Source organism: Crotalus tigris, unplaced genomic scaffold (genome assembly GCF_016545835.1).
Source record: "Crotalus tigris isolate CLP2741 ecotype Arizona unplaced genomic scaffold, ASM1654583v1 scf7180000019784.587516, whole genome shotgun sequence".
In the NCBI taxonomy this organism is placed as follows: domain Eukaryota; kingdom Metazoa; phylum Chordata; class Lepidosauria; order Squamata; family Viperidae; genus Crotalus; species Crotalus tigris.
In genome coordinates, this window is record NW_024097706.1 from 133120 (window position 1) to 148035 (window position 14916).

Sequence of the window (14916 nt, forward strand, 5' to 3'; positions counted from 1 at the left end):
AGTGATGAAATATACATCATGACCGTATGTAATTATAATTTAACATAATTGTGTTAGATTTCAGGACTTCTACATAATTGTGGAGTTTAGCTATAAGAGAAATTTGACAATTCACTGCTTTGGAGGTTATCTACAAAAAGCGCTTTGGAGAATGTGCAAGAATGACTTAAGCATCCACCTGACATACCTTCAAATACCTGCAACTTTTCTCAGAATTGTGCTGTAGTTGTGTAACTGTCAGATACTAAAAAAAAATATGCTTTAAGGAGATGTATTCAGGTGCTATGTGCTCCATATGTCAAAAGTACATTTTTGCCTTTGAATCTTAGGTGTTGCACAACCCATCTTGAGGATTTCTGGAATATTCACTACAGTAAGCACAGGACTTATATGTGAAAATGGACTACCCAGTCATTGACAGTTTGGGGAGTAGTCAGTCCTAGTTATGTCTGCAAAACACAAGGCACCACAAACCAGCCAGCATTTTAGTTTCACATGCTGTGAAATTGAACATTCCATGATCACCTTATGGTTGTTATTTAAATTAAAGGAACTGAACCAGTCTGAGCAGAAGCAAAGATTTGAAAGTAAATTGGGAAGATCAAATTAGTAGGACTGCTGCGTTGGGACAGATTACAAGACTTTTATTTCTAAACACGCTTCCCTGGAATTAAACCCTTCTAACTACGTGAAGCATTGGCAAATAAACTCAATATTGAACAATACCGAACTTCTCACATACTCCCCATCACAGAAAACTAAAACTTTCCAGCGGGGCTCTTTTGCGGCCAATGAGAAACCGCTTTTTTGAATCTGTTGACGATGCCAGGAAGGGGGAGGTGGACATTCTAACCACGTGTCCAAGCTTTGCTTTTCGGGCTTCTTTGGTTTCAGAGCCGGTCTTTCTTCACGTGTTCTTAGAGGAAACATCAGGAAATAGAGGTGGACCAGGCTGCTGTTTTGGCTGCTAAGGGTTTCAGGCAGACCCCAAGGATTACAGCCGGCCCGTTCTGCACATAAAGCGCTGAGGTCCGGAGTTACTCTTCGCGGCAGCCATGGAAAAGGGGCCGTGGTCGGTTGATGCGGCGGGGAACGGAGAGGAGCAGCAGCAGTTTGCAACTCCTGTTCCTGAGAATGAAACTGAGGAAAGCGAACAGCGCTGTGAAGGTCTCTGGGAACTGCCCGTGGAGCTCAACACACGGAGACCCGAATGCAGCCGCTGCGGGTGAGTGGACTAGCTAAGCCGCCTGCTCCGTGGAGGGTCACGTGTCATTGAGTGCCTTCCCGTATTTCCCGCCCTCTGCTGGCTGACGTAATGCACTTGCCCCGTCCGCCCTCTGCTTGTTTTTTTACTGCTTTTGCAAAACCAGCCTTTCAGGCTATTACTCAGGGCTTTGGTCTCTTTTCAGGTGTATCCATGGCTAAGCTAGCCACAGTCCTCCACGTAACATAATACTGTATTGGTCACACTCCACCCTGAACAGTAGCTTAATCACAAAGATTGTGGTCGTTATTCCAAAGTACGGCATCCTTGCTTAGCGCCCTCCCAGGAGGATTTTGATACCTCCCGTTATTTGAACGGACTAAGGAATATCATTTGCTTGGATTCTTACTTTCGGAAGAGCTTTTCGAAGTAAGTTGAAGTAGATTTGCAGGGGGCACTAAACCTTAAAAAAACAACAGAGGCTCAGTCTATATAGGCTAAAATTGATTGATTAGGTTGTGCTTTGTCAGCCAGGTAACAGCTGGAGGGTCAGGTAATGTGCGTGAGTGGATAGGAAACTATCAGGAAATCCCATTTGTGGACTACATTGTTATACCAAGAATAAATAAACTAGAGAAAGACAAAAACTATTTGGATGAGTTGGTGAAGTCACCAGAGGATAGGCTCAATTTGAAGGAGGTTTTATATTTGCCTCATTTGTTGTTCATTTTGTTTTGTAAATGCAGCCACATCATGCTATCTAGCTATAGAAACATTTGATTACAGAGAAAGGGAGAAATCAGATAATTTATTTTCTTTACTTATTTAGTCCATCTGTCCATGTGTGTGGCAACGAAGATTGAGCTTTGTGGCAGTATTTAGACTCTGTAAAATTTCATCTCCCACAATAATTGTCTAAAGCTATACTATACATCATTCTAAGTAGATTGCAATGTGATTTCTGGTTTCAGTCTAGTATAAACCTATCCATTATATGTTATAAGCCATCGATTGTTTTAGGATGAAAATGGAGTCATGCTTAAAATCATATAGTGCAGCATAAGGTTTCCTCACATGCTACGCTATGTGATTTTAAGCATGACTGTATTTACATTTTAAAAACAAACTATGCTTTTCTGCAACCTACTATCACCACATTTATTTGGAATTAAATTAGTTTATAGTTAACGTACATGTAAAGCACCCAGATGGGAAGGTGAGGTTATGGAGAGAATGTGAGCAGCTACAAGTAACAAGTCATGGTTCCGATAGGTGAAACCCATCAAAAGAATTCCAAGGCAAAAATTCTTCCTCAAAGAACATTTTATTCAAGAAACAAAGTATCGGCACTAAATAGTTGAACCCAAAGCTAGATTCCCTTGCCCCAGATACAAAGTAACAGAATGCAAGTCCCACCCCCACAAAGCAGTCATAAATCACATTCTCCAATTAGCCAGGAGCAGACTTCCTCTCCAGCTCCTCAGTCAGCCAAAACATTATCAGTTTGTGTCCTTGAGTTTCCCATGAGCTGCATTTTGTTATGGCTAACTGAGCTCAAGCATTCACCCCATCCCTCTTCACAACATCTAATTTCTAAATAGAAGAAAAAGCATGTTAAAAGCAAAGTAAAAATGGCTGCAATTTCCATCAGTTGTCAGAGCAGAAACATCCAATGTTACAGCATTGACAACAAAGAGCTGCTACTTCAGCTATTCACTTACTTGTTCATGTATGATGTCATACTTTCTCAGGCTGGCACACTGCTGGGAAATGGATCTAAAATGCCCAGTCTTTGTTATAGCCTAGTGGAAAGTGAGAATAAACACAGATATTTCCAGCTGCTTTTTTGGTATTATCTCATAAATGTTCACTGTAGAAAGAATAATTCAAATAGGAATCTTATATAAACCAATCTACATAAAAATAAGTTCCCGTGAAGGAAACACCTTGTAAAAGTTTTTATAGTTGATATGTCTGATTAAAGAATTGCTGTTTGCTTTTGAAGAAAGAACTTCTGTTTCATGCAGATAAACTTGCACATCTCAAATTAAGGAATCATAACTATCTAGAAATGTGTATAGGTTTAGTATAACCCAATATAATTGAAATGAGGTTAGCTGTATTGGCTCATTTATGGCGCAGTCTGTTGAGTATTCAGGCAATTGAATTAATTCAGTCACTCACATTTAAATCAACATAACTTCAGGGACATTGGTGGGTAGAAGGCTGGCATTATGGAACTGGTTTTGTCCTGTTTAGAACTTACCAAATGTTATTTTGTGAGGTTCAAGCCCTCAAGGACCTTTACATCCTTTCAGAGATACTTCCTTATCAGCTTTCTCAAGAATGACAGAATTTCTAATGTATTGCTTTCACTGGAAAAGTTGGGATACATTCTGAGATGTATCTGCCTTGAAAATAGCCCATGCTGAACTGTATAGCATAGACCAGAGGTCCCCAACCTTTTGGGCACCAGGGACCGGTGCTATGGAGAAAGGTTTTTCCGCGGACCAAAGGGGGTGTGGTTTTTAATACTGCCTGCACCCCGAGGATGGAGCTTTGCTTGTTTGTGTGGCCTGCTTGCTGGCATGCTGCAGACCGGGGCCGGTCCACGGACCGGGGGTTCGGGAATCCTGGCATAGACAAACAACAGAGCAGAAAATCTTTTATGACATTTTGTATTTCATAAAATGCTTTATGATAATTTTATATCATAAATTGTTTAATAAATTTTGCCAAATTTCAGTTCTATTGGAGTCATGTGTTCTGGATTTGGACACATTCTGTGAGCTAGCTCATTTAAGGTAATGTTGTTGAAAAATTTGGGCCCTGTGCTGCATTGTTTCACCCAGTTAAAGGTTACAGGAATCAGACTGTTAGTGATAGGTAGATAGATAAGTTCTGAAACATGGGATAATATAAAAAGTCATGTAAAACCATGTACAGAGGGCACTGACAATATGTAACAATGTTTATCTGCTCTGACAGCTTAAGGGAAATGGATTACATGATTTCTGAGTATGAATATGTGCAAAATGATACATATACGTGGAATCATCATATGTGACACTTTATATATAAACTTCATACTTCACTTTAATGTCTATGGAGATTCTTAGTCATCCAGATCTTGGTTGTCCCAAAGGTGCTTTTATCAAGGGATAACTGGACTTTGCCTCATGAAAAAAGAAAAAGAAAAACAAAAAAGTCCAGTTGCCTCGTGAGAAAAGCACCTTTGGGACTTCACTTTAATCAAAGTGAAAAGCATGCATATGAAATTATTTCTGTCCACTGGTTTTATTATAATCTATATTGTAATTGTCTCTGGTGCTAAAGGAGATTGCTCTTGTTTATTTTACGTTAATAATTGTACAGATTCAAATAACTTAATATTCTAAAAACAGTTCAGTTCTTATTTGAAACAAATGTGATAATCTTACATAATTTGACAATAGTGCTTTACCTAGTTACATTTTTGTTTAAGACAAAGTTGCATTTTACTGGAGTCAATACTATATTGAAAGGCATGTAATAGCTATTGTATTTGGTATGCCTTGATGATCCTGCACTGCCATCTAGTGAATAATCGTATACTTGAACAAAATTTTGAATTAACTTCTCCCTTTTGCCTGTAGTACTACTGTACCTGTTACTAAATTCAGTACATGAATGTTTGGAATATCATAATTCAAGAGCGTTTGCTGAATTAATTTAAATATTGAGAGATATTTTAATATACCCTTTTCAGTATTGTAAATAACATTTGTAGGTAGCGCAAACTAATGAATACAGGTGCATACCAAATCAAAATTGCACCTGTCTCTAACGTAATTACTCATAGAATGCCTGGGCAAATATGCTTGTCAACACTTGTTTGATAAGGATCTGTAAGACTAACTCTGAGAATGAGGTTACCATTAAAAATGGAAGGAAAAGGCAGCTATTCACCTTCTGTAGGAAGCTCCTGCCCACAAGGCAACCATGTTTCATTTAAAATTGCTGTAGTACATGGCATTCAATATATCATCCAGCCAGGAATTGTTGTTCCCTTACCTCAGTGCTCAGCATTCCATCGCTGGTTTATATTTTTGCAAATGTCAGCGTTTCTTTGCACATATTGATCATTTCAGCTTGTTTCCCGATGGCCCCATTTTTATTCCTTAGTTGAATTTTCTGCTTTTTGTAGGATTTATGTTTAATTTTTAAAAAATGTTACTGAATCTAGGTTATAGTACAGTAATGCAACTACAGTAATACTCAAGTGAAAGAAAGCATAAAAGAATAATCTCAGTAAAATAAGATACAATTGTACTGGGGAAAATAGTATTTCAGATTACTTAGTCATAAATCATGTAGGGTTTTATATATCATCATATCTTTGAGTTGTATTCATTGTATTAGGTACATATAAGTTACGATTTTAGTGACAGAAGGCTAGAACAACCTTTAAATCATATAGTATTCGGAAACTATAGTTTTATATATGTTCACAGTTTTCATTTAAGAGACATAGTGCACTGAAACAATTGAGCAGCCATTCATTTTCTTTCATAATTTAGAGCGCTGTAAAGTATTTTAAAGCCTTGAATGATTAAAGATTGCAATATTCTAAAGATTCCCTTTTCTTATACATAGCTATGGAAGTCACCAGAGACTCCCCCATATATCACCATAATCTCTTATATTCTTTTAAATGGGTCTAGAACAGTACTTTTTGGAAACTCAGTCAAATAACTAGAATTCCTTTCTAAGGGAAATCCTTCCCATTTAAATAGTTGTCCTTGTATTTCAGGAGGACCTTGAGTTTTTACTGTAATATTCAAAATTGTCTTGATGTTACAGGTTGCTGTTTCTCTCCCTGCTGTTTTATTCTTGATGTTCTTAATTCTGTATTTTTTATTTTTTTACTATTATGAAGCACCTGGAATTTATGAAGGATTGGCAGGATGTTTTAACTAATACAGAAGCCCAAGGGTCAGCCCAAGGGTTCAGCTAGGTAAACTGCTCAGACAGCATTACTTTGGTTTTAAGCATATGGATTATTTACAGAATTGATCTTGGGTATGAAAATATGTGCATAAGTAGGATAATGTAACTAGACAAATATGGAAATGTATTTACCAGGAGGACGATATATCTCAAGGAAGGAATTATAAAAATACTTATGTTGAAATAGCTCTTTATAGTATCTAAGACCTAATGTACCATTTATTAGAACTATGCAGTGCTTTGTGTCCAAAGATAAAAGAGTGCAGGTGGCACGAATGTCACAGCTGAAAGCAACTCCTAAACCAAAATCCATCTTCTCCCTAGTTTTTTAATCCCTAAGAAAGAAAGAAAGAAAGAAAGAAAGAAAGAAAGAAAGAAAGAAAGAAAGAAACTAGTTTTCTATTTACGCCCCTGCATATGTGCTCCAAAACATCTTTTTGCCTTTGAATTAGAAGCACTGCATAGCCCTACTGCAGAGGTCCCCAACCTTTTGGGCACCAGGGACTGGTTCCGTGCAGAGAAGTTTTTCCATGGACCAGAGTGTGCATGGTTTTGTGTGCTGCCTGCATCCCATGGATAGGACTTCACTTGTTTATGTGGACCGGTTGCTGGCATGCTGTGGACTGGTACTAGTCCACAGACTAGGGGTTGGGGACCCCTGCCCTACTGTTTATCCAATATAGATGTCTGTAATTCTACACTGTGTAGGCTAAAACTGATAGAAAAGGGCCATTATTCTCTGAGAAGTATGGATGATCTGAAATATACTACATCTTTCAGACATGATAATTTCTAGCATAATCTAAGCAGGGACTTCTAAAAGAGGCAGTATCAGATAAGGGCTTCATGCTGAGTAGGTCTGATTCAAAATATATCTCTTAACATGCAGGGCATTTGTCAATCAAAGCCGAGGCAGCTTTACTTTATGAATTATGAATCAGTTATTTCAAAGACTTTTCCTTTCCCCGTCCCAACAGTCTCAAGAGTTAAATTTAATAAATTGTGTTGGTAGTGGTGGTTATGACTGACGTGAGTTAAAAATCACAAGGCTAGCGTGCACATACATACAATATATATCTGAAGCACAAAGAAATCATTGGTATAGGAAGTTTACAGGTCATGAACAGAATGTAGTGTATGATTTTATATCGTTCTGATGTATTAAGCTTCATACTTCGCTCATTTCATAGCTACTGGGCACAAAGCAGTTACATGGAAATCATCACTTTGTGAATTCATCTGAATCCTTCATCTAGTTATATAGAACTGGCTTTTTGAATTGATACTATTCTTAGTATATAAATCACCTTAGTAATTTTCTTGCTTTCTTGAATGCAAATTGGGATCTCTTAACCTATATTTTAAAAAAGAACAAATAAACAGGTTGCAAGACAGCATTTGGGAAAATGCAGTTAATTAAAAAAAATATTTTCTTAGGTCACATGCATCAGACCCAGCTGTAAATTTCATCTGACTACCCACTTAACTCCTTATTCAGGAATTATCTGTCATTAGGTGAATGGTGTTTGAGGAGTTATCTGGATCTCTCTCTCTCTCTCTCTCTCTCTCTTTTTCTTCTTCTTCTTCTTCTTCCCTCCCTCCCTCCCTCCCTCCCCCTCCCTCTCCCTATTTATTAAATCACTTCTTAGAGAAGTCCAAGAAGCTGACCATGTCTTTACATTTAATGACAGGTTTCTATAGGCTCTAAGTGAAACTGTTATAATTATGGCAAGGTAACTCTGCCATAGGCAGCCTTGGAGAAATTGAAAAAGTTAGAAATGGTTTCTGTCATAATAAAGCTCAGCAATGAAGCATATAACATAGTTAACCAGGCTAATGTGGTGGATACTGTTAGCCTATCGTATGGAATTTGAAAATATTTGGAACTATCACAGAATAGCTTAACTCAGATGATAGTCATTCAGTGAGCACTGCATTATTGCAAGTGTTATTTAAATCACCTTCATAACTAATCATAACACTTTGAAACAAATGTGGATGCTCTGTCATACTTTGAAAGAGTAACTTGACCATTTTACAGCGTTCCTGTAGTAGTTCTTAAGAATAAGTTCTTAAGAATAAGATATAAATGTAATCCACTCCTTGAAAGACTCAGTCCATGAGAACAATATATTAATAACACTTGCCCATAATTTTTGTATCTGCTTCTTTTATAGTGATACCAGTAAATTCATTATAGTTTCCCTAATGTAAAAAAAAATCATAGGTTTCAGATGCTTACATAAACTATTATAAAATTTTATGGCAAATATGATTGGGAAGCATGATGGATACTTTATTGATTCAAAAGGATGCAAAAATTTAGGTAGAAAAAAAATCTATAAAATTAAAGATTTTTCTTTTAATCATTAAATTTTAATGTTCAATATGTGATTGTAGCATTGGATTGATTATGATATTTTGGAATTTTTATGTTTCAGAAGTTTAATATTTTAGTTGCTTAGTATATTAGCATCTTAATATTTTAATGACTCAAATAATTGATTAATTTAGATTTTAAATATTCCAATATATTTAATTATAAGTAAATATATTTGTATAAGGATTTTATTACTTACACCTATATTATGTAGGTTTGTTTTAATTTGTTTAATTTAATTAATACTTAAAAAACTTTTACTTTGTGCCTTGTAATTTTTGTCATGAAACTGAATAAATTCTATCAGTTACACAGTAAAGACTACTGTGATTGACTGCTGACCAGGATATAAGGAATCAATATATTGTGGAAGATCAAATGTTTGGATCCATACCAAAATGTTAGCTACTCTTCACAGCATCATTTAGAACAGGGTGTCAAACTCAATTTCACTCAGGGCCGCATCAGCATTGTAGTTGCCCTTGGGGGGCCAGGTGGGTGTGGCCAGAGTGGGTGCAGCCTATTGAGTGGGCGTGGATGGAGTGGGTGTGGCCCACTGGGTGGGCGTGGGGAGTTCTACATCATTCGCGTCAAGGGTGCCTGTGGGAGCCTGGGCAGGAGTGGGATAGATCTGACGGTCTCTGGCAGAAGGAGGTGGGACTGGGGCAAGTGCCAAGGCATGGTCCACCGGGGCAAGTGCCAAGATGGCTACCACAAAATTGTACATTGGCTCCCGGCTGGCCAGGACCAAGGCAACGGGGGCTGTTCCCTCACTGTTTCCAGGATGGCTTCGTGGGCCACATGAAACTACTTCACGGGCCGCATCCGGGCCCCGGGCCTTGTGTTTGACATGTCTGATTTAGAAAATTGCCAATTTGACAGCTTTCTCAGGCGCTAACTGGACAGTATCTAAAAAAATACATTGCTATACATTACTATACTTATATTACACTACTATATTCAAGTGTCTTTATTTAGAAAGGGTGGAGATGCATCACTAAATCATTCATCCCAATTTTGAATTTAGATCATCCTTATAATTCCATTTGCAAATAAATATAACTATATCTAGCTGGCAATGTATAACTTAAATTTACACCATAATTCTTTAATCTGTAAAATTAGGCATTGTGGGGATAGATATAAATAAATCAGTAGCAAAATAAAGTATGCATGCTTCAAAGTTCCACCAATGCTCAATGAGCATGAAAGAGCATATTAATAATTTCTTCTTGAAGATCAATAGAAATCAACAGTCCAACTAGTGTGCCCCTCACATCTTCCAGAGAAAGTATTATTCAAACTTGTTCAAACTGCAATATTCAGCTCCTTCAGTGCTTCAAAAATGCTTCATACAATAAAAATTGTATGTGAATACTCTCAGTCAATCATCTAGCAGTATTCCATGATAAAGGAGATGTTCTGTAAACACAGGGAATATAAGTCAAGCAGGTTAGGCAATTATCTGTGGAGATGTCAGTACCTTTGAGAGGACATTACAATCAGAGACAGGAGGAGTTAGACTGTACACTGCAAAGTTATATATTTTCTCTGAAAGCTCTTCTATGAAAACAGATTGAAGTGGGTAATCAAAATGAATATCTGAAAGAACTACTACATTCACTCAGTAGCTACAATTGGTCATCTATGGCTTATTGTGGGAGTATGGCAGCAATTAAGTTGCAGTCATCATCTTTATGAAAGAAGTCTCTGCTTTTAGACACAAATTGTTTTCAAGTAGAAGGTTTGTAACTTCTTTATCAGATCTTCTATTTGATTAGTCAGTGGAGGGCACAAACAAGCTATTCTTTTTTCTGCCACTCGGAGATATTCTTTTATTAGCACTGATTTCTGAGCTCTATCATTTGACCTTGGTGAAGAAAACAGCATTAGATCTGCCAGTCATGTGTGTGTGTGTGTGTGTGTGTGTGTGTGTGTGTGTGTAAAAATGTTGATTATAAGAGTAGAATGTAATACAAACTAAACCTAAAGAAAAGAGAATAGAAAGAAGGGATAGAAAGTACAAGAAAAAATAAATTAGTATTTTGGGAGTGTGTGTTTTAGATATTCAAATGATTAGGAAATTTTACATTAATGCAGTTCAGATCCATTTTTCATTTCATAATTTCATGAACAAGAGTTGCAGAATGGGGCAGATGTAAATTGATTTGTTTTATAACTTCCATGTCATCCAGGATTTACTATATCTATTGTGTTAAAGATACATTCAGTTATGAGTTAATGAAGAAAACACAATTGGATGGATTCATACAATATAATAATCCAGTGACTATAACTGACAAACCACAATAGTTTGCACAGAACTTTATACTATTGTAGGAAGTCAGGCCGCCCCCACCCAGAGAAGGAAATAGTTTGGGGATATTAAAAAAGGCAGAATATTATATTTACCCAAAGGAATAATAGAAAATACAAAGCCCAAAGAAGGTATAAAAGTCCACCACTCCCAGCTCTATTTTGTCAGTTTTCCCAGAACTGCATGCTGTTGCTGTTCTGTTCTTCAATAAACAACCTTCTTTCCTAAGCAGCCTCCATTTTGTTTATTCCTGGCTTGGACTGGATCTGAAGACTTTTCTTTCAACACCATTAATTGAACAAAGTACAATATAGCTTATCTTAAAATATCAACTCATTTTGAAGTGTGTCATTAATTCCAGTGAATTCTGCCTGTCCGGTTTCGTAACCTTATACACATTTTCAGTTTTGATTTTTCTATGCTTTTTTCCATCACCTATGTGATTATTAATATTATATGCAGGGAAAATGTCCAACATGAAGATGAATAGTATGGTATATATAAAGGAGAATTTCGCTTACTAGAGAACTTTGCGTATTATTTAGAGGGTCTCTTAAATTTTGCATCCTCAATTCATAATATGGGTTATGGTTGAAGAATAGTTTTGCTTTCACTGAATCTCAGGGTGTAGTTCCTAGACTTTTCCTAGACTGAATGCCCCATATACCAATATTATACACCATTTAAGTGCGACATAAAGATCTTACCTATTTCAGTGATGTCATTGTTCTACTCTAGGACTGTATCATATACTACAATCCTGTGCACATTTTATTCAATAATAAATTCAATTTTCTTCACTGGAACTGTTTCCTAGATGTATGTTTAGAATTGCAACCTTTGTAATGCAACTGAGAGGAAGCTTTACAAATCAGTTTTAATAAAAGTAGATTTTAGAAATCAGTGGATTTTTAATCATACCTGGTAATTAGATGTTTTGCCAATTTATGACAATCTGTTTGATTATTCAAAAACTAGAGCATTACTTGTTACCTTCTGTTATCTCAGCTACCTTTCTGAAGAACTAAACCCATATCATTATTTGTAGTAGCTTCATTGTGACATTCAGGCATCCTCACTAGCATATTTTACACCCACTGTTTAGTGAAGTAGCGTGTTATCCTACTTTGAAGATATTATCAGAGGTTAGTTATTACATGATATGTTGTGATCTTTTCAGGAAAAATCATGCTGTGCCTCAAAGAGTGGCTGCTTCTTTTAGCATTAAAAAAAAGGTAAACCAAGTCTGTTGGCTGATGAGAACAAAAGCCTTTCAAAAATCTGCTTAATTAATGTTACTACCCTTCAGATCAAGTCTATCTTCTGTAATTACCTTAACTGCAGTCTTGCCTGAAGGCATGTATCTAATATGCCATTGAGAAAAGGAGTACATTTCAGTATAGGCTGATATTGTAGAAGAATATCAGAATCCATATTAACAATATAAAATATTAATTTGAATAATGACCTAGTTTAGAAAACTGAACCATTAATATTTTGCTTTTCAATATATGCAATATAATAAATGAAATGCCAGCTTTTCAATTACTGAAAAGATATCAGTGAAGTACTTAAATGATATACATTTACGAATATTTATATATGTTCTTCTTAGTGTTTTCCTGCAAGTTTAGAGTCCTCAATCTGAGTGTTGATTCATTGGTTGTGACAGAAATTGACCAACCAGCTTGTTGCTGGAGACTGACATGGTGGGCGGAGGGAGAATGACTGGCCCAGAGTCACCAGCTGGTTTCATACTTAAGCTGGGACTAGAATGCATTGTCTCCCGGTTTCTAGCCAGGTGCCTTAAATACTAGACTAAACTGGCTCTCTAAAATTGACTCAGTCTTGATTCCTGGGGACTGCCTGGACAAGTCCCTGCATTTTTCTTGGCAAGATTTTAGAAGCAGTTTGCCAATGCTTCCTTTTTAGGACTGAGAAAGAGTGACTGGCCCAAGGCTATCCAATTGGCTTTGTGCGTAAGGCAGGACTAGAACTAACCATTTTGTGGTTCCTAGTTTGGTGTCTTAACCACTGCACCAAACTGGCTCCCCAATACAAAATTATAAACAAGATATATTATTTAATTAAATTAAAGTTGAAAATAGCAATTTGTTCTCGGGATTTGCACTTTAAACTGCAAAAATAAAATACAGAAAGGTTTTTCATCAATGTATAGATCAGAACTGTTACTCTTTTAGATTATTCTGATCAATAATAAAGTCTAAATATAGATTAGTATGCCATAATCCACTATTTGTTTATCTTTTTACATTTATATCAAAATAATGTATTTTAAAAAGTTTTCTTGTGTGCAGGAGGAGATATTATAAAATTTCTTTTAACCTTCTCTCATTATATCTTTAGCTTGAGATGTGAAAGAAGGCTTGAGGTCCTAAAGGTCCAGTTTCAGATTCCGTATTCTTTCTTGCTGAAAATAGAAAATGAATTGCTGATTTTTTTCTTCCCTTCTCATAGTGGTTCTTATTTAAATTCCAAGCTACATATTTACCCGAGAGTAAGGAAACAACAAAAGATCAACTTGCCTGCTGGATAATTAATGCAATTGGTAATTTGTTACTATGTTGTGATTAGCGTCATTGCAACCATATGTTTGTGTTTAATTCTTAAAAATCCTGAAATTATTTAATAGAAAGAGATGGAATGCCCCTCAAGTGAGATAGCATCCAGCACTACTATGAGTAGCAATAGCAATTGCACTTAGACTTACATACCACTTCACAGTGCTTTACAGTCCTCTCTAAGCGGTTTACAGAGTTAGCATATTGCCTCCAACAATCTGGGTTCTTATTTTATCTACCTCGGAAGGATGGAAGGCTGAGTCATCCTTGAGCCCTTGAGCCGGTGTGGTGAATAGTAGACTCACTGGGGTTTCTGGACCATTTCCTTTTATACCACTTCAAAGCTTCCAGTCACAGCCTGGCAGTTCATAAGATGGACCTGCTCACCCCCCTCCCCAGATTGATTCACAACCCCGAAGCTGGTGAACCTCTGTTAATCTTGTCATGCTGAGCCAATCCTGTCATACTCAGAGAAACTTGTCACAGTTTGCTGATGCAACCACACCGGGCAATTCAGTGGTGTCTGCTGTTGGTAATTGCAAATGCAGTTGGCATGGGATACAAGAACAGGAAATACAAGACTGGGCTTGTGCCAAGAAGCCAAGCATCAGTAGCTTCATTAACATTTAGAAATACCCGAATCAAAGAATTTATCATATGTACTACATACAAGTACAATGAAAGCTAAATTCAAATGTCAGTGGATTAAATTGAGCCCTATGGAGCTCTATGATTGGAGTTGTCAGAAAGAGTATTGTAAAGTACACCTTGTTCGGCTCTGGAGGGGCAGTGATACAAAGGCCTGCATCATGTGTGGAAGTACATATTAAACTGCTTCTCACTGTGTCAGGGATGTGGGTATGTATAGCTGAGGAGCTTTCAGAGTAATAATAGCATTCGGTGACAATAATAATAATAACAACAACAACAACTTTATTGTCACTTTGAAAGTACACCAATCGGCATACATCAAAATAAAATTTCGTTGCATACAACTATCAAAGGGTCACCACCTCCGATATACACTCCTTGTTCGTGGCCAGCTGAAGTTACAGATCCTCCATTTTAGTCTCTAGGGAGCAAACAGTGGCAAACAGGACAGATGGAAATGGAGCTCCATATGGATTAGCCCTCAAATTAGCTTGTATTCCTGCACGACAACCTCGCTTCCTTTCCTTTTTCTCATCTTGTCTCTTCCACCTTTTCCTTAAAGAGGCCTCACTCCTTTTCGCCCCTGGAGAATGCTGCCGCCACCACAAACTCCTTCAAAAGCCTCTCTCCCATCCTCTGGGCCTGCCGACAGCCTCATCCAGTTCCTTCGCTCCATAAGCCCCAGGACCTCTCCTCCTCTGCCTCCTTTGGAAACAGCCCTTATTTGCAATAGAATCCGTCGCTGGGCCAGCAGTCAGATCTTGCTGCTGGCAGAACAATTTCAAACAGCACC

The 14916-nt window shown here is 37.2% G+C and overlaps 1 protein-coding gene across 1 annotated transcript in view; it reads left to right on the forward strand.

The window, feature by feature from the left end:
- The first annotated feature begins 631 nt into the window (after nt 1–631).
- DTWD2 (DTW domain containing 2) overlaps nt 632–14916 on the forward strand; it is a 76607-nt gene continuing 62322 nt past the window's right edge. Inside the window, exon 1 of the mRNA XM_039364522.1 lies at nt 632–1225. Within this exon, the coding sequence (XP_039220456.1) occupies nt 1056–1225 (170 nt within the window). The 5' untranslated portion in view covers nt 632–1055. The remainder of the gene's footprint in view (nt 1226–14916) is intronic.